The sequence below is a fragment of the Falco rusticolus genome, chromosome 2 (assembly GCF_015220075.1).
Source record: "Falco rusticolus isolate bFalRus1 chromosome 2, bFalRus1.pri, whole genome shotgun sequence".
NCBI lineage: Eukaryota > Metazoa > Chordata > Aves > Falconiformes > Falconidae > Falco > Falco rusticolus.
In genome coordinates this window covers 21,637,854-21,661,120 of record NC_051188.1, presented here as the reverse complement: position 1 = coordinate 21,661,120, position 23,267 = coordinate 21,637,854, and the positions used below count along the sequence as shown (strand labels likewise).

General features: G+C 39.1%; 1 protein-coding gene across 2 annotated transcripts in view; it reads right to left on the bottom strand.

Annotated features, from left to right (window-relative positions):
* Positions 1 to 9,087: 9,087 nt before the first annotated feature.
* Positions 9,088 to 23,267, bottom strand: part of NUP58 (nucleoporin 58) — a 35,633-nt gene continuing 21,453 nt past the window's right edge. For both annotated transcript variants that reach the window (XM_037376095.1, XM_037376094.1), the window contains exons 14-16: positions 17,572 to 17,670; positions 14,953 to 15,045; positions 9,088 to 11,165 (exon numbers count right to left, since the gene is read on the bottom strand). In XM_037376095.1, the coding sequence (XP_037231992.1) occupies positions 10,996 to 11,165; positions 14,953 to 15,045; positions 17,572 to 17,670 (362 nt within the window). In that variant the 3' untranslated portion in view covers positions 9,088 to 10,995. The remainder of the gene's footprint in view (positions 11,166 to 14,952; positions 15,046 to 17,571; positions 17,671 to 23,267) is intronic.

Below are 23,267 nucleotides of genomic sequence, written 5' to 3'. Positions count from 1 at the left end.
TTCCCTCCACCGCTGCGCAGACAGCTGCAGGCTTCCGCAGGGGTATTAGCCTGGACCAGCGGATTCTGGTCAAATTACGGCCCAGGTAATTAATTCCCTCGTGCTCCCCCGGCCCCCCCCCGTGCTCGCAGCGGTTGTTTCCCAGCCCCGTCCCCTCCGCGGCCGGGCTGGGTGCCGAGGCGGTTCCCACGCGTCTCCCGCCGCACCTCAGAGGGATCAGGAACCCGGAGCTCTGGGAAAGCGCGTCGTTACCGAGATGAAAAGCGGGATTGCGGCGCGACAGGTTCTGCATCGCCCGTATCGACCCAGCTGGACAAACGGGCAGAAACGCGCAGGAATTTTCCCGGCGGAGCCGGCGATGCTCCAGTCCCAAACCCGAGCAGCGGCTGCCGCGGCGGGGGGGGTGGGGGGGCGCCCCACGACAGATGCCATACCCTGGGCCCGCAGTGCCACAGCACCCACTGCCCCCCCTCCCCCGTGTGTGGGTCAGCGGCGAGGGACGGGGGGCGCCTGGGGAAGGAGCTAAAGCCACGGCCAAACGCGTGCGTCCACAGAGGTCTTCCGACAAGACCACTGTCATCACCCATGGCTCGGGCTGGCGTTTTTATAATAGGAAAAGCAGCTTCTTGATTCTTTTGTACGTGGCAGGTAAAATCCTTTCCCAGCCCCCTCCCTCACGTCCATGGTTGCACTGACCCCCGGGGAGGTATATCTCGTTCAACAGCAGTAACACGCTTCTGGAAGATAAGGCTTCTTCTACCTGTCTAGCCCACCTGTATTCCCAGTCAGGAGCCCTTGATCGCAACAAAATACCGGCACCAGATCCCTTGCCGAGATTACCTGTAACAGGTACTTTATATATTCAAGCTCAGAATTTGTCTCAGCTTGTCTGGGTAAAACCAGAGATAATAGCACACCTCATGATGCTTTTGTAAAACTTAAAAACATCTGGCACTTTGCAAAATGCTTTAGAACATATTCAGCAAGACTAATCAGCATAAAGAATTTTTTTCTAGCTGTCTTTACAAGCTGATCAGGTAATATCTGTATAATTTAAAGTGCACAAAAAAAAAAAAAAAACCAAACCAAAAAAAACCCACCAAACCCCAACACCAAACTAAAATATGCAAAAATGCATCAGTATAGCAACTATCTTTTCTACTCTGCAACTTTCTCACACACTTTGTGTCTAGCAACCTCATAACACTAGCTCAATCTATTTCAACATGAACTAAACCCATCACTAAGGCCCCAGAGCACAGGACACCAAGCTCACGGGGTCCCATCCAAACGATCACATTCAGCTTTTAGAAACAATTGAAACATCATATATATGTTAGAGTGGGTAAATATTTAAAGCCTAGAGATATTCAGTAATGCTCACATCATTTATAAATCTCTACTCTTTGCTTTATTTTTCTCTAGAAGTTTGAATTTTTACTCTTTCTACCAGGTGTAGTTTTCTGAGGCCTTTGGCACAGTAGAAATGTTCTTTGCCCTTCTTAAGCCAAATGCATGATCCCAGGAAAGCAAGTACCACATTTTATTTCAGTCATTTGAAGAACTCTCACACTGTTCTGTGATTCCTGAAAAATCTTCTCAAAGCAAGGAAAATAGTTAAAATTACTTCTGTTAGTCGTCTGAAACTGATAAAAGTGCATTTTCCGTAACATTTTTGATGCTTTGAACTGCAAACTGCCTGTGCAGCAGTACAGGGAGGAAGTACATTTACAGCACCGTACAGCTTTTCCAGAACACAGTGTCCAGCCACTGCGCTGGCCATGGCAGTGATAACCACACACCCGCACGCCCGGGCACGGAGCTGTGACACAGCTCCCTGTTCCAGTGCCAGACCAGGATGCTGATCCTTGCAGGCCAAGCTGCTGTGGGTTAATCGCCACCGCATGCTTAAATGACTGTGTAACACCGGTGTCTTCTTACCTTGTAGATTCATTTGGTCACTGCCTTGACAGGTATTGTCCTTACTGTAACAAAGGCTTTTTTTCTGTTTTACTACTACAATCCCTCTACAGATGGGAATTTTTCACAAGTATGTGCCTTCAGAGCACGGTGCTTTGCTTTCCTTAGGTTTGCAGGCCCCGTTTGCTAAAAGCTCCTTGCAAATGCAACTGCTTCTACATCAAAAAAAGACATCAGAAATAGGAAAGGCATGAAAAGAGGGATAATACAAAAGCACGTTTTTCATCTTGAACAGCTCCCACTTCAGAAGGGGGGAAAGCAAGGACACCCCACCTTGAGTCTGAGCTGCTGAACTGGTCACAGTGAGGTACCACAAACATTTGTCGGGGCTGGCTGTGGGCAGGAAGGGGAGAAGAGACAGGACAAATTGGAAGAAACTGTAACAACAAGAAACAACAGTGCCTCTCCCACTTGGGTGTCCATCTTAACAAATTCTCCAAGACAAAGCAGGAACACAGACCTGTCACCTTGTTCTGTATCTCTATTTTTGTTGGAATCTCTTTAGAGCAGGGAAAAGGAAAACCCTGCGACGCGACTCTCCAAGCTGCCGTGAGCTTCTGTGGGCGGGTAAGCAGCTCTTGCTGTTAGGGATGTTTTGCTTTCCCTGTTGCATTTCCAACCCATGCTCTGAGATTTACCACACTCCTTCAACGGTAACAGACACACAGAACCGGCAGCAACTCCTATCCCCTTTTTCTTTTGACTCACTGTAGACAAACTTTAGATGTTGGGTGGATGCCGCCTCCTCTTCTCCTTTGGGATATTCATTCTTGGTAGCCCAGTCACTCGGGTACAAGTGAGTTTACCTGCTTTTCATTGCCCAACCCTGGATGCCAGACAGGCTTCTATGTACCTTTCTCATTACATTTAGCTAGTCTATCTACCATTACATCATTACTGTCAAACAATATTGTAACCTCATCCGAAACTTGGCAATTACTTTGGCTCTGCAGTTGTGTCCACAACACTGCAAATCAGAAGTACAGATGAAAACTTGTAACCTGAATTCTTCTCCCTCCTTTCTCCCAGAGACAAGCTAGAATTCATCATCATGGTACTATTGTTTAGATTACTTGGCATGTAAAAGCCATGCCATGCTTACTGCCAGAGCTGGATTTTATAGCAGTTTGTACTTCATCACTAGATTCCTCTTCCTGGTAATATAAAGTAATGGAATCAATTCCCACCCGAAAGCCAAGCTGAGTATGTAGGGGTTTAGTTATTTAAAAAAAACACACAAACTGTTTGTCTTGTCGTTTGGGGTGGTTTTTTTGAACTTCCAAACAAATTACCTTGAAGTCAGAAATCCCTGCATATCGTACATTTATCCTGGCAAAATTGCTTCTCAGGTAAACCCGTATTTCCTGCCGATAAAGCAATGCCTTGCTGCCCCCATGTGAAGCTGGTGGGAAGGGTAGCGTTATTAAAGCACCATCACGAAGGGGTTTGTACGGAGAACTGTTGCAATTAAGAGCACAGTCCTTACTGACAGGTTATATTAATGTCATTTCCCAAATGAGGATATTTACCAGAATATATGAGCTTAACTTACTAGGGTTTCCTTCTCCTCCTGCCCTGGTTATTAGCTACCTTTTACACTAGTATAGCTGTACCTGTGGTAAGTATTATTTAAACACTATCAGTATATTTAAATGCCCAAACTGCTACTCTGATTGTGGTATTACTTGCATAAGCCAAACTGGTTTTTATTTCTGCTTAGGGAACATATTTAATATCTACATTTTTAAATACACATGTATTCATAGCAGAAAGGCTTTCTTTTATTGGCTCTCATTTCCTGGAAAATAATTAGAACAAGATGACCCAAGGAAAAAAAAAAACAAAAAAAAAAAACACACAACAAACACCAAAACCCTCACAGAAAGAGTCAAAGGAGTGCAAAAATAACTGAATGAAATTATATGAAGCTAGCACACCTCAGGGGCTGGGCCTGTGAATCTGCACAGCAAGCACATCAATGTGCAGAGCTCAGCTTCTGCTATCAGTGCTCGCTGCCTCAGTGCATGCAGCACTGACAGCAGACATCAGCGCTGGCACCACGTTATCATAGCCGCTGCAGACACCTCCAGTATCGCACGTCTGGCTCCAAAATGCACCCGTGTCTCAATAATGGGGTTAAAGGATGGAGGCTGAAGGGAGGTGACCAGGTAACGGTATCTGTAACTGCTGGGGGACATCACCTTCCAAATTCACCAGGGCAAGATTGCAACAAATTAAGGAGGAGACTGTTTCTAAGAAAACTTCCCCCACTTTTAACACTGAGCCCTGCTGGACCAGGGCTTTAGGGAGTTTGCTAGCATCGTCCTCCAACTATTCGGCACTGATCAATACAACTGTCATGCTTTTCTCCTGGGGCATCTTAGTATATTGATTTTTGGAGCTCCCACTTACTGCAGACACAATGGATTGCTGTTAGAATATATAAAAGCCTGGACAAAAAGCTGATGTGCACATCTTCAATTTGAAAGGGGTTTCCTAACTGAATTATAATTTCTGCTCTAACCGATCACTCCAGCCACTAGCAAGAAGAAAAGAATGTTTGCTGCCCCGCCCCCCCCCCCCCCCCGGCAAAAAGAGAGAAAGAATTACTTCTTGTGGACTAAATCCATCTTCCCACAGCCTGCCCTCCCAGTGAGGCAGGCCAATTTGACAAGGTATCATTATTATAAAGTTATTTCCATTAAAAGAAGAAAATGCCCGAAGTACAATGATTTTCCGTATTCACATTCCCATTTATGCCATGCAGACCATAAAGCATAAACATTTTATCAAATGCAGGAAGAGAGGACTAAGGATAATTTCAAAACAAATTTACTGTTGCTCACCTCCTAATACCATAGCACAAGACAAGGATTCAGGCACCACATAGTGAATGTAGCATCACTATACAGCTGTAGTCCACATTGCTGCCTGAACAGTAAGATTAATGAGCTGCAGGTGAGGACCAAAAAAAAAAAAAAAAAAAGTGCTGCTACTCTTGGTACAGTTCAACAGGACTTACTACAGCTTAATTTGCAGTTTTAGATTTTATACTGATTATTAGTGCAGATGAGCAAGAATCAGCAACCTGGTGCAAAACATTAACAATATTTACAGGAACATTTTCTAGATCAAGGTTTTTTTTATACTGCTTACAAAAGAAGTAAAAAGACTATCTGCTTGCATCATTGCTATTTGACTTGACATCAATAGCACAGCTCAAATACAACTTACCTTAAAGATGATATAACCTAGCAATGAGGCTTCGGAATCCCCACCCCCCACCCCCCCCAAATTCTCAGAGGTAATTTTAAATGATACATCTGCCACTCTGCAACGGTGTTTGTTTTTTAACGTTACTATTTCTGTCACTGCTGGAATGCTATCACCATCCATCTGCCTGAGCCCACGATCTTATTCAAGCATGCCTTTTGCCCCAGTATTGCTCAGCAGCTCCGAAGCCTGGCAGACCCCGTCACCACCACAGCGCGGGTATCACCATGACAGAGCAACAAATAACAGCTGTACCGGCTGCTGCGGCACTAGAAATAAAGCGTGGGGAGAGGTGATGAGGAAGGTGATACTTCTCAAGTGTAAAGTGACAAATTACACAGAAAAGTATTTCTAGCTAAATACGGTTACTAACAAAGTATAAATTCAAGCTAACAGGCATTTGTGTTAGACCTACATCTCCAGTACAACAATTCTTGCCCTGCATGGGGCAATCTGGACAGGCTCCCGCAGCCTCCCTGTGGTTCCAGCCACTTCTGCACATCTCCGATACAGGCAGGAGGTTGCTGTTGGTACTGACAGAGCATTACCATGCCCGAAGCCAACATAAACAACATTAAAAGCCTTCCCTCTTTACTTGCAGAGCAGAGCTCAGCATCAACTTCACTTTACTACCAGGGGATTGAGTAGGAGCTTTGCCCTTGTGGTCTGTACCGCATAAGCTCAGCTAACGGCCAAAGCAGGTCTCACCCTCCCTGGGGATCAGGCTGACTTCTGGTTTGGCTGCCAGAGGTAAGTGAACATCTGCCTGCTCCTTGAAAGTTACTCTAGTTGTTTAAGCATTACACCACTACCATGGGGGTAAGCAATGGTGACGTTAGCTGCAGCGTGTTCCTTCAGCCAGCCACCAGTTCCTCTAGTCAGCGGTCAAAATAAAAGGCAAAAGGAAGAAAAGACCATTCCTATTTGAAACTGAGATAATGCTAAGACTCATTTCCACGGCATTCAGGCTAGCACATTTCCTGTTGCTGTCACTTCTGTAGGTTCACTTGGTCCAACCCAATGCTAAATCAGAATGACCGTAGCTACCTTTGGTGTTGCTGTTAAGGATAAAGGAGGCAACACGCTGGAGAGCACAAATCAACAAAGGCGACATACTGGTAAGATACAGGTACGCTCACCACCACTCCTCCATCCATCTCCAGCAGAGATGATGTCCCCACGCTACTAAGGACTAGGACAGTGCTGGCCTAACAACCATTTAGCCTTTGGGCCCAGCCCTTCCAAGTCTTTTTTTGAAAGGTGGACATTTTTTCCACCTTTCAAAAGGTGGAAAAGGACTCGTTTATCACATGTACCTTGCCTTATGCCTGGATAGAACAACAGCAAAAGTGTTTATGCTCAAAGGTTCGATTCCTTTATGTGTATGTTGATGAAGAAACAAAGGTAGTCCAAACCTCCAGGAAATGCTAACACTTAACAGAATTAGAGGTTTTCTGTATTTTTTCAGTCTAGAGTAGCTTCTACCTAGGTACATAACCATGGAGTTAACAGACTGGCTTTAGCTACTCAGCTGTACATAGTTTGTGCATATTCTTTTCCCCAAATTTTCACCCAACTGGGAATCTAGTCAACTGCCCGGCGGGTTTTTTTCCCCGCGTGAGAACTTAGGCTCTTCTCTTACGAAGAGTACATGGTATTTTTCAGAATTTCAAGTTTCATATAATAAATAGTTCGATTTTGAATACTTGTCAAGTCTGTGTTTTTCCCCTTTTTACTATGCTATAGCATCTGATCAAAACCTCTTCATCCTAGCTTGCCTTTCTGACTGGGATCATCACCTCTGAAGCATATCCTCTTACCACAACGAGCCACATTAAATACACAGAGCCAGTGAGGGATTTCTTGCCCAGCCTCTAATCAGAACTGAATTTTGGAAGCAATTACACAACGTTCTAGAAAGCTGCTGTCCTGCTGCTGCCCAAGCACATGCTGTAGAGCGACACCTGCATTGAAGAGAAAAGAAAGAGGGAAATCCATCAGTCTGTGAAACACTAGTTGAACAAACAAGAAAAATAGCTCTTGCCCGTTCAGCTGTTGACCTGTTTAGGACAGGAGTATGCATGTATTCCGAGTTTTCCATGCACGTGTTCAACAGAATTGACCTGATATTCTGGTGGGGGCAGATCTATACTCAAATAAAAGTTAAATCAATCCAGAACCTTTTCTAGTTTGTAGAAGCTTCCAAACTTAATCATAACCTGTTCATAATAAGGTAGAATTACCTTACTTCTAAAAGGTGAGAAAATGGAAAGCAAACCATTTTTTGGAAAAAGTTATCAAAGTAACACGCACCCTACTCACCTCCTCACTGTGGCACTTCAACTGCAGTGATGGGTTATAAAGATTAAATCCCTGAGGCTGAGTAAAAAAGGCATTAAGTAATAAACCTCATAACAACAGGAGTCAAATGGGTCAGAAGGATTGTTCAAATATTGAAGTTTAACAAAACCCTATTACCTTAAAAAAAAAAAGTGTAAGAAAATGTGAATGCCCTGGAAACAAAAGGTGACATAGAATCATAGAATAGTTTAGGTTAGAAAAGACCTTTAAGATCATTGAATCTGTCTGTTAACCCAGCACTGCCAAGTCACCACTAAGCCATGTCACTAAGCATCACATCTGCACTGTCCTTTAAACGCCTCCAGGGATGGTGATTCCACCTCCCTGGGCAGCCTGTTCCAGTGCTTGAGAAGCCTTTCTGTGAAGAAATTTTTCCTAATATCCAATCTAAACTCTAAACTTCCCCTGGTGCAACTTGAGCCCGTTTCCTCTCATCCTGTCCCTTTTTACCTGGGAGAAGGGACCGACCCCACCTGCCTACCCCCTCCCTTCAGGCAGCTGCAGAGAGCGATAAGGTCTCCCCTCAGCCTCCTCCTCTCCAGGCCGAACACCCCCAGCTCCCTCAGCTGCTCCTCGTCAGACTTGTGCCCCAGCCCCTTCCCCAGCCCCGCTGCCCTTCCCTGGACACGCTCCAGCCCCTCGACGTCCCTCCTGCAGCGAGGGGCCCAACACTGAACCCAGGGTTCGAGGTGCGGCCTCACCAGTGCCCGGTACAGGGGGCGGTCACTGCCCTGGCCCTGCTGGCCACACTGTTTCTGACACCAGCCAGGACGCTGCTGGCCCCTTGGCCACCTGGGCACACTGGGGGCTCATGCCCAGCCGGCTGTCAGCCAGCACCCCCAGGCCCTTTCCCACCGGGCAGTTCCCAGCCCCCTGCCCCAGCCTGTAGCGCTGCCTGGGGCTGGTGTGACCCACGGGCAGGGCCCGGCACTGAGCCTGGTTGAACCTCACACCACTGGCCTCGGCCCATCGGCCCAGCCTGCCATGGCTAAATTCAAGTCAATATTGTGGGAATATAATTATTTCAAATCCCATTTTAACATTAGTTTCTAGTACAGCACATGATTATTCTGTCAGATAATCACTTCTTTACTTAGGCTAATTTAAGGACTGTTAATAACTTATTAATAACTGTAATTAATAACTGTAATTAATAACTGTTGCCTTAATGTGAAACAAAACAGAACACAGGGACCCAGGAGCCTCAGACTGCTTTTGAATTTACAAAGCCATACCCAGTGCTGTGTTCCAGCACGAGCCAGATGTATACAGCGCACTGTGAGAAGATAATAGACAAACCCACAATACAATACCTCTCCCACTTACAATCCAGAGATCAAGGCCCTAACTTCATCAAGAACAATTTTGCACTATAATTCTAGGAAAAACAATTCTACATATTAGCTGATGACATTTTTGTTTCACCCATAACACAGGAAAACAGCAGGAAATGATCTTTCAAATAGGCAAATGTGTATTACAAGGATCACAGCATTATTGTTTTATTGTTTGCACAATGGTAAGTTGCACATATGGACAAACAGTACACAATTTTAGTTTCACAAATTAATACATTACAAGAGAGTCCAGTGGTTTAACACATTAACTATTAAAAAAAGCAATAACAAAGGAATAAACATTACGGTTTTGACTGCAGCCCAATAAAATTTTAAAAAATGTTGAAATCAAAATAAACTGTAAGCTTTATTATTCTGAGACATTAAAAAACCCACATTATATCCCTTCCTAAGGGACTTCTCACAAAGATGCAATAACATACAAGTACAAAAGTGAAGAATTCTGCTCAGTTTCCCTTAATTTTATCAGATCAAGTGACAAACTGAACATTTGTCAAAAAGCAAACACTGCTGAATGCAGACATTGTTTCTAAAACATACAAAATGGTAGTAACGCTTTTAACAACAGAAAGCAAATGACCTGGTACTAGAAAATCTTACGCACTGTAACTGTGTTTTAGAAAAAAAGGTGCTTTTGTGAAAATGATTGTGGATATTCATTTGATGCATGTTATATACAAAACATCTTCTACATAAAAAGCAACTTGGCTCCAAAGTTCCATGTTCACACTTCAAGCTCTACTTTTATTTGCAAAGATTCAACTGGTCTATTACCTCCTCCTCAAGATGTTTTCCCAGGTATTTCCCGTGCACACCAAATTGGAGATGCAGCATAACAAGCTGTGATGTAATATGCAAGATACATAAACTACTGTTGCAATAGCTTTAACCCTCCAATTACATCATTTTCCTCCTCCATTCTTTAGCAGCAACTTATCATGCTATACCTCATATTGAAAGCAGATACGCAACTTCTTGAAAGTCAATGCTAGTAGCGCTTATGAGAAACTAGTGAATCAACTCTGGTTTTAACAGCTAATTTGGGTTTCCATTAGAATAGCATATCCTATCTCCCCTAGTTGCAGTGAAAAGCTCAACTAGCTCAACAACTCTCTGCTTGCACACAGACCTTGTGGCACCCTGAGCTTTCAGCTGAAATCTTGCAACTCTACTGTTCAGCTCAGGAGAAAAAACCAAAACCAGTTTGCAAACATTACCTATGAAATGTGTGTGTCAATCTTAGATCCTTTTTTAGAGTTGGCTGCTAAGTGGGTCAAGAAAAAGGTTTAAAAATAAAATCCAGCTACTAACCACTACTTACCAAACTTTATGAGATAGTAAACATTGTATTTTAGCTGGTCTTAAACAATAAAACACAAGCAGCAATGACGACCAAGCCCAGGACCCACTATTTGAAACTCTTAGGAACATCAAGAAATGGGACCATAGGGCAACATGGAGAAACGGAACATATAAAGAAAAGGAGACCTGTCTATGGGGCAAGGTTTGCACATCTGTATTTTATACATATATATACACATACATACACACATATGTGTGCGCTGTACTGTATATATTTACATCCATATACACAAAAAGACCCTGAAGTAGATTTAAAGGCCATATCCAGGAACAGAAGATATGAACTCTAGCATTTGTACTAGAATATATTTTATCTGTACAAAAAAACAAATATGCATATATTCATATGGTATAAAGCTTATTAACAAAAAATATTCTGCTACTAACATTAGGTTAAATAAATGGTTTTACAAGATTCTTTAATAATAATGCAGTATAGAACATTTCTAAAACTAGGGCCAAAAATAAAAATACATAAACGGGTTTCTATTCACAAGAAAATAGCTGTTCAATATGATTTCCTTTTGTATTTCAGACTAGGGAAAAGTAGCAAAATCTTTATAAATCTCCTGGGATGCAATTCAATTAATGCATCAATCTAGAAAAATAGACTTTTCAGGTGAACAAAGTTGATTCACTTCCCCTTGCCTAAAAGGGGCACCTATCTTTTCCCTCGCTTGTTTCCAGCTGGAGGTTTCTTCAGCTGAAGAAGTTGCCCTCCTGTCCCAAAGCCTGCAGACGCAGGATTAGACACTCCGAACGTCAGGCCAGCTGATGCAGTGATGCCAGGATTGCTGAAGTTAAACCCAGATGTAGTTGAGCTGCCAAAGCCTTATGAGGGAGGGAAAAATATTTTAAAACATAAGTTATATCAGGATTGCAAGTTTGTTCTCCTTGTAGTTACGAACGCCAACCACTTTATTACCGATATTTGTAATACTCTATACTAACACGGAACTACAATAGTATGCCACATTGCTAACACACTTGGACTTACTGTGACAACTTGGATGCCTACCTCAGTGACTGTAAACAATTATATCCCAAATCACACATCTATTATACCGTTATCCAAAACAGTAGCACCCAAAGTCCCACTGAAATAGTACAATAGAAGAACCATAACCCCTCAGCATCTCAGCCTAAATACGTAATGCATACGTAGGTTGGGAGGGAAGGCAAAAGTACAAGCAGCCCACAGCCCACAGCCCACTCCACTCACAGCAGGCAAATGGCAAAGCTGGAGTTGGAGCTCCCAGCCTTGTGCCCTACTGACTAGGCTACCTTTGCCTGCCTTTATAAGGTATGTGGCACAGAACATACCTTAAATGAGAAGGTAGAAAAGGCTCGAAATCCTCGTCAAGTTCTTACTCTTGGTATTTAAAAACGCCCTTTATGACTTAAACCAAAAACCAGCATTGAAAACAAAGTTTTGGAAAAACTGCATGATTAGCTGAGCAAATTGTGCTATTTTAACTCCTCTACCCTCTTCTATCAAGGTAAACAAATCGAAGATCTGGTTTAGCTATAAAACAAGGTCAGTTAAAGTCTGCCTACAGTTTTCAGCCAGAGTAACACCAACTCATTCTACTTTCTTTTGTGAATTTATATCAGTTACACACAACCAACTTGGGTAACAATTGAAACTGTTAAAGAAACCTAGAAATTTCTCAAATATTAGTTAACAAGAAGGCAAACTTCACAACTACACTTTCTGTTCTTTCAAGAAACCGAGTAAGTTCACCAATCATACAAAATATCATAATATAAATATGACATAAACAAGTTAAGAATTTAACAAATAGTTTCATACATGTTGCGTATGGAAACCTGTAAACAATTAAAATAATAAGAAAAAACGGGACTGGTTCACAAGTAAAAAAGATATATTCTCAATATGCATTACTTAACATAGTTTTGTTAGTTCTTTAGCAGACCGTTACAGCAATCCTTTGGTCACATCAGCATCTTCAACTCAATGTCTGAATACTTTTAAAACACAGAAATAAAACCCCAATAGATGCTCTAGGTCACAAAAGATTTCCAGCACAGCTTTGTGACCGGTTTACTATAGCCTTCATATCTACAAGCTGCTCACAGTTACACATGCATTATATTCAGGTCCACTTTTCAGCAGTATGAGTATGTCCAGCCACGATCCCGCTTGATTATCTTTTCCCCCGTGTACTGAGGCTGCTATTCTTCAATAAAAGTAAGTCTCCAACACAAATTCTCAAGTCAGCTCTTCAAAGTACATTTACCATCTCAGTTTCCACAAAAATAGTGCGTGTGTACATCTCCCCTCCCCTTAACATTATACCTATAAATTCAGTGGTCATTTTTTTTCCCCCTTTTCCCATCACTCTGGGAGTCTTAATGCTCTTTACAACATCCCACTCACATCAGCTTTTTCAGCTGCCACCAGATGTATACGAGCAGGAATTAATTGGGACTTGATTTGGAGTCAGCTTTCCACAGTGTCTGTGTGTGTTTCAGAGGGAAGTCTGGACACAGTAGATACAACAACTGCTCTGGACAAAGCCAAATTTACTATTAGAAGATGCTCAAGTACTTTCAGAGGACTAATTTTTCTCTTCAAACATAGAAATTGAGAAGAGCAGTAATACTACTGGAAACACTTTCAAATCCTTTAAAGCAATTAAATCCAACTCATAACTTACAAACACTTGACAGAAGCAATTTGGGGATCAGTAACTTTCATTCTAAAATAAGAACAAACTGATGGAAAACATGTGGAGGAGACTCGGGGCATTATCTAAGTGGCCTAGAAGGACAGGGTGAAGGAACACTTACTAGACATTATTTTGGGAAAATATTTAAGTGCTCGCATCGAAACACAAGCAGTAACAACAGTATAACCTATAACCCATATTCACCCCATTTTCCTGTTTTTTTCAAAAGCAAAATATTCAGAATCAAGATAACAATAATATACACCAGAATACTGTTTCAAGATCCTGTAAATGTTATCTAAGAAACAGGACAAAAAATTAAAAAAATATATATAACCTGGCTAGCCTCAGACATCATTCAAACCCATTTATACACCCTCAATAAAATTAAAGATCCAGAAGCCATAAGCATAAGGATATAAAAGGTAGAAGTTGACGTGCTTCTGGGCTACCAAATTTTTATGGAGGTTTCTATTCCCTAATCCCACTCTAAGTCAGGATTTTATGACCACTTTATAAGTACAAAATAATGGGAATTATATTGACTTACTATTTACTTTGGTTTGATACCTCATTAGTGGTGGACAACTGATCCATACAACTGCTTTTCTAATTATGTTTTTAAAATACTTAAAACAAAATTATGTACTTTGTAATTTAGCAGCTTGAAATACTGCAAGACTATCTATTTATATAAATATTAGTAATAGGTAATTCAAAATAGGCTGAATAAAATAAGCTACAAGATAGAAATGTAAAAGTGTAAGTTTTCCACTTGCTTCTGATAGGAAAAAATAGCTAAGCAAAAGGAAGTTGATGCTTAGACACTGCACACTGCAAAATAAGAGATGTTCTATCAAGAAGTTACTAGGGTGTTAACACATTCATGAATGTTACACAGCCAGCTTAGTGAGTTATTTCCACCTCATAATACAAAGCTTAAGATACTTCACAGGCCTAATTGGACAGGGTAACTCATCACTAACCAAGCAAAAAACAAAACAAACTGAAAAGCATAGCAACTAACAAGAGTCCAAGCTAACCAACCTACCGGGAACTTACTAATAAACACCTGCCACTTGCTATGTTTGTATGAATAACAGTTACAAAACCCCATTTTGCTTTTAAAAAAAGAAACAGGCTACCAAAAGCAAATCCCAGGAGACACCATACTCCTTCAATCTGTCATGGGAGAAAGACTGTAACACAGACTATAGTAAGTTATTTGGCTCAAAACCAAACTCCTATTTAAAAAGTAAATAGAGATGCAAGCTGTAGAAGTGACTAAGATTTCAGACACCTGAGTTAAGGAGCAATTGCATCCATATTTTCATTTTCTCACCATCAACAAAGGTAAACCAAAAAAGTGAAATGAGCATAGAGTAGTTCAATTGCCACAGAAATGTTTTTGTAGTTAATGCAATGAATTTCTGATATATGCAGAGGTACAATACCTGTAACTTACTATTCAAATAGAAAGAATAAACAGATAAACAGTTTTAAAGAATCCTTCTGGACTTCTAAAAAACAATTTTAACTTTACTTGTAAATACAGGAAGTCAAATTACTGGTATATCTGTCACAAATTTGTACACTAATTCCAATAGCTCAGTAACTGTATAGCCTATGCATTCAAGTAGTAACTGCATTTCGGCACCTCAGACTGCATCTGATCTGCTTCCACTCCTAATTAGACACCATCAAACAGAAGACATCATTGCTCACTCAATACTGTCTAGCTAGGAGACCTTTACCAGAACCTAAAAACTTCTCCAAAAATGTGTATTTAGTAAGCAAATAGTTAATTTAATGGTTATATACACATGCAATTTTAAGTTTCAGTAGCTTTCTTAGACTGAGTGCGGTAGTTTGATTATAACATTTTTGCTTTAAAATAAACTTGAATTCAAGAGAAACAAACCAACCTGCACTTAGACTTCCTGATGGTTTACTTGTAGTTCCAAACGCAAACAATGATGCTGTGGCACTACTTCCAAAGGCAGAGCTACTTCCAAATCCTAGTAGAATAATAGTAAGACATACAACAAAAAAATTACAGACACAGCAATTAAAGACACGTAGGTTTTGGGCAAGTATTCCAACAACAAACATAATTTTAAGTATTATTTGATAAACAAATACTCCTAAGATTATTGCCTCAAGAGTGTTTTATTCTCAACAGCACTGCATTAATGAAACACTGCAAACGGGAAAGTATTGGAGAAAACTACTTCCCTCAAACCTGAGCAAAGGAAAAGCTCCAAGAACAGGTGAAGTAAACTATCAGTTTATAAAATTGCTATTGAATTGCTGTTAAACTGGCAAGAAAATGGTAACCAAAGAGGCCAACTCTAAGAAAATTCAGACACAAGTCATATGACTTCTATTGCAAAAAGTCACAAGCTTCATCCACAACCGAAAAAGGAAAATTCTCTATACTGGCAACAGAGTAAGCATTTTTAGTTTTTATTTGGCTTATTTTAGAATCACCCACACCCTGTCCCCAGGTTTCTGGAAGATTAGCTCTATCTAGGAAATGACAATAAAGGGGTAACGGGCAGCCATAAACATACGGCTGTAATAAAACTCATTATTTTTGTAATTAACATTTATAATTTCATAATATAAATATCTCAAGATTTCAAATTGTGTTATTAATGAGATCACTTCAAAGGAAAAGTATGTTGATATTTGCAGTTTGAGACAGAGGCCAGACAAAAGTAACAGTAAGGGAAATAGATTCTCTCATTGTGGCCGTCTCAAGAGGATTTCAAAAAGAGAACAGAACTTGTTATTTGAGGAAATTATGCCCCCATCTTAAGTTTCTTATGTCAGGGAAAATACTTGTATTTTACTGCAAATTGAGCCTTTACCATTCCTTCAGAGAAATAATTTTTAGATTTTAAAACCAGTAAGCATTGAACACACTATCTGAAGCAGTGTTCCCTAGTCTTCTGCAATTTTTAAATCAAACTAAGTTTTAACGGTATATGACAAATATCATTTGAAAGTAAGATAAGTTTATTTAAATGATACACTCTTTTGTCCTATCTAGTTTGAAATTAATTGCCAATGGTCAGGCAAGCTGTCTGCAAATATTTAGTGAAGCACAGGATCTATGTGCTACATATCATATATGCTTTAAATGCGAAAGCCTCTATGTTTTATCACTGACAAAATTCACAGAATATTTATCATGGAAAGAGAGCATACTTCCCCAATTAAAATGATGTTTCAAAAGTATACACTAAAAATTGTTCTGTTAAAAAAACCAACCCTTAAGATAAGAAAAAAATCTTAAGTATTCATTCTGCCAATTTGTTTCCATGGGCACACCTGCAGGATATTTTGCATGTATTCCCTTATTCTTCTACATTTGCTTCTATCAGATAGTCTTCTTGATTTGTCAAAAGATGACAATTACTTTTCTTTTTGCTCACTGTTCTCAGTTATTGTCACTGTTTAGGTTTTCTTTTATCTGAAAAAACCTAAATTCTGATCAGAAAGGTATTGGTAGATTTAAAGATAATTTCAAGGTGTAAAGTCCAAGTTACAACATCTTTGTAATACTGAGTGATATTTAATTATTTTAATTACATTACAACACTGATTCATGTGTTCGGCTCACAAAGAGGCAAAATGTAGAAATGTGTACTGCAGAGAGAAGAGGATGCAACAAGAAAAAACACAACAAAGTATGTTTGTGCTCAGCAGATGTAACAATTTTCTTTGCAGATCTCATACAAAAGCTTCAGAGGACACTAGTGTCTTTTGACTTGCACTGTAAGAACCCCTGACCTATACAGATAGGAAATTTACAGTCTACTAATCATTTAAGTTTCTAGTTGTAGTTCTAGTACTGAGAATTTGTTATATTTAAATGAAAATGTCTACATTAATTTTGTCATTTTTTTATTACCACCTACTCTTCCACACCCATGTGTCCTCTTGGAATATATTCCCCACCAGTATACTAACATTTTGATTAGTATTTTTCCCTCAGTTTCAAATGTTGCTTTTCAGCTTGAGGATGGATTTTTTTCCACCTCAGCACTAGGGGACAGAGTGACAGCTAAAGCAAGTATGTTTCAGCAGGCAGGATCCCAGAACTGTAGTAATTTTTTTTTGCATTTATTCTTATCTTAATCCAAGCAGAAATGGGTCCCTGTAGTTAACAGTTGTACATACAGGGGAAAAACTACTATGGATTAACTACAGCGTGACCCAGTGTCTCAGGTGCCTAACTTTCATATATATAAAATTACATCAAGTTGTAGTTATAATAGATGTACTTTATGTACTTCCCTAGCTTTCAGAACAGAACTTCTATGTGATTACTTCACCGTGGGTTTTCACTATAATGGCTTATTAGCCTTAGTATTAGCCTTAGCAACCCCTTTCACAAGAAGTCTGGAAAGTGCAGACTGTCCAGTTATAAGGTCTTCCCTGAAACAGATCATTCTCTTAGTGGAGTTAAAGGTTTGCAAGAGATTCAGATGTGTGGTATAATAATTCAATGAAAGATTAGAAAAGTTAAAGTGTACCTCCAAGGCTTGAAGAACCTAAGCCACTTGATTGCAAGCCAGTGCCAATACCTGAGCCGAATGGCGTTCCAAAACTAACTCCCAGAGATGGCTGTGGCCCTGGTATAAAAAAAATGAGAACAAACTTGCCTTACTCTTTCATAGTAAAGAGGTCCTTTATTTATTTATTCAAGTATTTGATAATGTGAACATCATTGCTTTCAACAAATCCCATTAAAATCCCAAACTTTACCTCATCATAATTTCTCACTTAACTGTCTGCTTCTATGTCCACCTGGTAAAAATCTAAGAAAACACTGACTGTAATGAGGTGAAACTAGTAAAAGCTAATAACATCATTAAGTATTTTTAAAAGTTAACCAGTCTCACCTTAAACTTCAAAACATTAATCAAAACCTCAAGAGAGCTCATAGGTAACAACATTTTGCCACCTGTATTAATGGAATCTGAATAAGGGAAAACCTTCAAATTAAAAACATAAAAACTGACACTAATGTAACCAAAACTATATTACCAAAAGTTAATTTAATAAATAGGAATCTTCAAAGCTACTCAAGTATTCCATCCAAATTTAAACAGAACACTAAGATAAAAAACAAGACAATGACTTTATTTTATTAAATTTATTGGTCATTTTTAAGCAAGTCAATTACACAGTAACATGACAATTCAATTCTTTTCCACACAAGTGATAACTGAGTTCTGTTAAGCTCTGCTACATAACACCATTCAATAAGGTAAACTAGTCAAACCATCTTTTTAAATAAACATTTACAAAAGGCACAGTTCTGTGTACCTTAATGAATTAGATACATTCAAAGTTTCAGAGTCAGAGTTTGTCCCATAATTAAAAAAACCTGACAGTACTTTTCCCTACATATTCACACTGAGATGCAGGACTGTCAAAAAACATCTTCAGTCTGCCAAGTTGAAATTTACAGCCTCAGTTTTTTTTTTTTTAATCTCTTAACCTTGGGGAATAAAGAATCAACTTGCTAGCCCATTACTAACACATTTTAAAATAATTAATTCTGATAAATAATTAATATATTTTGACAGTTTTCACAGTACAATCTTATATTCCTGTCTTTTTCAAACAGTTTTCAGTGCACTAGTTAAGAAGTTTAACCATTGAAGATAAAATACAGTGCCAGACTCTTAATCCACAGACATTCACGCCTTTCCTTAAGATAGCTTTCTCCCATTTTTGAACATACTTAATGTACTATATCTATGAAAGTGATGATTTATTCAAATATTACTATAAAGCTCTGATGATTTCAGTCTTTCTCCTAAACCATTATCACATTTAGGCTTATTTTCATTCAAAATTTCTTACTTCATACTACAAAGTTTCCTCTTACTAATTTTTACCTACAGTTTTAAAATGTAGATATTTCAAGCTTTTAAAATCAGTTCAGTATTTGAAGATTTAAATGGACAATCATTTGAATCAAGTGAAAGGCACTGTATATTGAAAAGTAACATTTTTGCTAGGAACACAATTCTTATGTGATCCAAGCCGAATGACATCTGTATACTCAAAGTAGTGTTAAACTAAATTTTAAGGGCAACTAAAGTTGTTAGCTTTTAGTCTCTGCTTAGCAGGGAATAGCTAGGAAACCCAAGCTGGTTTTCAACTAAAAAAAAAAAAGTGTATCAGATGTTGTAATTACAAGTTTTCACATTAACTAAACTTGTTTACATCCAGTTTAAATACTGATACATGTACCTAGCAGCTCTTTAAAAAAAAATTATCAGTAAAAACAAAAAACCCTACACAAGTCAATTAGTCATCTAATAAACTAAAAGAACCCCAAAACACATATCCAGTTCCTTCTTAAGTGCACAGGTTTCTATCTCAGTGGGAGGCACTGTTAGTGGAAGACCTTAAAACAAAACACTACAGTCCTCCAGGCCAAGCTTTTTACTAAATGCAACATGCTTTTTAGAGCCAGTAAAAAACATTATTCTAAAACACCTCAGATCATATAAAACAGGCTCTTATGCCTTAGGCTAGCAAGCTTTTCATTGAGCAACAGCATATGGTATTTGTTGATTTGGTACCATAATGTTCTGAAGGCATCATCACTACTTATCATTCTTGTAAGTAAACATAATTTTCAATAGCAAAAGCCTAGTAATAAAGATTCTTTGATGCCAAAAGTACTAGCAAAAGAATTGGCACTTCTGGCTATTATAGTTACGAAACAAATTCTTTATAATAACTATTTTAATGTTTTGAAACTTGATATACATTTGCCCTGTAGAGCATTTCAGTCTAATGAGTAGGACCCACAACAGAGTCCAGACAGGTCAGCCAGATTTCCTAAAATGACTTTCTGCAATTTTTAAAAATCGCAGCTGGTCCTAACAGTGAACAAATTTAGTGTCACAACTTATATCTGATTTTGACAGACCAGTACACTGACTAATTTTAACCAAGGTTTGTATCAAATCACACTATACAAATTTTAAATGCCATTTTCAGTATCCTTTCCCATTAGCACTTCAATTTCATGCCAAGTCAAGTCAAAACATAAGAAAGTGTGCTAACAGCTTGATAATGCTTTGACTAAGTCTGCACATCACCAGTTAAGGAGAGAGTAACTAAGTTGTTGGGGGACTACTTTACTTATAGAAGAGGACATGTGAGTCTGAAGAAAAGCATTTAAGACAACTTAGTCTTACCAGAAAATCATCAGTTTCAGCCTAATGCATTCACAGGTCTTAGTTCACTAGGCTTTAAGTTCCTTTAAAATCTTTTACTTTAGTCCCAACGATAGAAATAGGTAGACTAGCCACCATCATTTTAACTTCCATGCTGTTCAAGATTGTTTGGGGAAGGTGCAGGCGAGGCAGTGGTTAAAACCCTAGCTGCTACCACACAAAAGCACGACCAGCCTCACCGCTACCAATAAAGCTGTGCTCAGAGCAAAAGTGCTAAACTAGGGAGGAAAGGTTGTGTGCAGACATGACTTAAGCATACTTTTAATATCTCTAGCCTCAAAAAACTGCACAAAAATCGTGCTTCAGTATGCACGCCACAATCCTGGTATCCTGATTATCCACCCCAGGAGAACAGTGGAGTACATCTTTGCTCCCTTTCTTCCATATGGCCAGGATCCACTGGCTGTATTTCTTTCAAGAGAAGCCAGACGTATCTTGGCATACAGAGAGAACATAAATAGGGTGCATATCTACACCCAGGAACTGGGGAAACATTTTCCCTGATCCCACAGCTTAGACGTAGCTACTAAACTTTTGACTTCTGAACATAAATTTAAAATAAATTATTCTCTTTTTCAGAGAGAGAACGGTAACTAACACTAAAATCATCTTATGAAATACTTAACTATGTAAACATCAAATATTTTTTTTAAAGAGAGACTAACCATCCTGACCCCTCAATAACAACAGTACCATATATTAGATTTTAGTCAAAACTTTGAAGCCCAGGTTAATTTTCTTGTTTTATTTTTATCTTCAAGAACAGCAACAACAGGTCAGGTAGTACAAAGACACTCCCTGCCCTTTACAGAAACCTCATTTCATAGTCTTCTCTCATAACCTTCTACCATTCCTCATCTACCTCACTCTTCAGGACTTAGATCTTGCAAAGAAATAAGCATGATTTTAACATCTAGCAGATATTATGAATTTGATAAATTAACAAAGGCAAAACATCAGAACATTTGCTGTTTTACTGCAGCAAATGGCCATCAGAAAATTCAAACAAGGAAAAGGAAACAAAGAGGCAATCTTTAAATGTTTAAAAGATTCTTATAAAACTGAAAGGATACATTCTTCTCCTTTTCTACTAAGAGTAATACAGAAAGTGGCAACCTTATCTGAAGCTCAGAAGGTTCTGGATAAAATGTTGGGAAAAAGTCAAACACTGAAGTCAGTAATTTAGGAAAGGTGTGATATTTTCCTTTTTAGTATGCTTTTAAGACTTTAAAACATCTCTGAAATAGTTCAGGTCTGACAAATCCTGCTTTTGAGCTACAGGGACAGAAAAGATGACTTCAAGTTCCATCTAACCCTATTTTTTAAGTACTCTTGAAGTGCCACTCACCACATTAATCTACCTCTATTTTTCCAGGTCCTCCCATGAGTTGCATGGAGGGGAGTAGTATTCAAACCGAGTAAGTAGTAAATAAATTGTTGTCTACTTCTGTTAGCATGTTTGATGTAAAGTTAATGGCTTTGTTCTATCTGCACCATGTTTGTAGTTGGCACGTTTTTGGCTTTTGAAATACTCCACCAACACAACCAACCAACCAACCCAAAACCAACCTACACACACTCCCATTTGCTCCTTTCACTACAGAATGTCACAAAACACCTCAAGGTATAAAGTCACCCTATGTAAGGCGTGCTGGTACAGGTCAGTTCTGTCCTCCACCCTGCCCCTCCTCTTCACTCTTACTCCTAAGAGAATACTCACAAAATCACACCAAATGGCATCTAAGTTATTAGCAGTTCCCTTGAATTTGGACTAGGAAGTTCAAATCCGTCACCCCAATTCACGAAAATGCAGGTATAACGTTAAATGTGACATCCCAAGTACATGACTTTCATACACAACTAATCCTGTAATGATTGTGGAGATTACTTTAACAAAAAACTTCAGACAAGGAGAAAGATGAAGGGAAAGGGAACTACTCTGGCAACATTAGGCTGCAGAAGCCACACTTCTATCTGTACTAAAAACCTTGAAGTGTGACATTACATTATGTCATGTTTTCTGTTTAAAACCAGACTCTTCCGCAGATGTCACTTCTACAGAACTTCCATGGATTAACACTGCAGCAACAGGAAGACTGTGGTCTACTATGGAAATTCAGAAGAGAAATGCTTCATGAAGACTTCATTTTTTCTTGTGTTCAAAATTATTTTGATATATTTGCCTTTTAAACCCATCCCCTTGTTGTTTAGAAGGGCCAGGGCTGGAAGCACATTGTATTTTCCTTTTATGAAGAAGGCAAAGGCAATCTAATCATTTGTCAAACAGGGTGGTTGGTGCATAGATCTCTAATCAAAACCATTCAAAATATGACTGCTGTTAAAAGAGAAGGAAAAGGTGCTAATATGACTTTCAGTAAACCTGTGGTAACATTTTAGAAAATAAATGGTAGAATAAAGTTACCTATCTCCTTTTCATATTTGCTGACAGACATATCTATATTAAAGTAAAATTAAATGGAATTTTTCTTATTTCTGTTAAATGATTAAATATCAATTCAATTCTCTACATTCACAAATCCTTCTCTGAGAAGTGTTGGTTAGTGTAACAATGTCAACTAAGGTGCCTTAAAGTTATTTCCTTTGCCATACGCATATCCATTCTTCATTAGCAGTGGGTCAAGCATTTCCTCTGTTTTGGTCTTCCTCTTACACACATATGCACACAGAACCACTGATATGCTCTACTTGCTCTAATATTTATTTGCAACAGCAGAATAGCCAGCAAAAAATGCTCCATCATCACCCTGACAAAGGAGTTGGCTAGAAAATAGTAAGCCAGGCATCAGTCTTCATAGTCTACAGAATTCTGCTCCACTATCCTTCCTGTTCTACAGCATTTTCCATTTTACAGGTCCAAAGTGCTATATAAAAATGCATTAGTTTTACATAAGAAAAAGGTAATATGTATTTAGATAATCTCTCCTCACTGATGTGAAATAATTTAC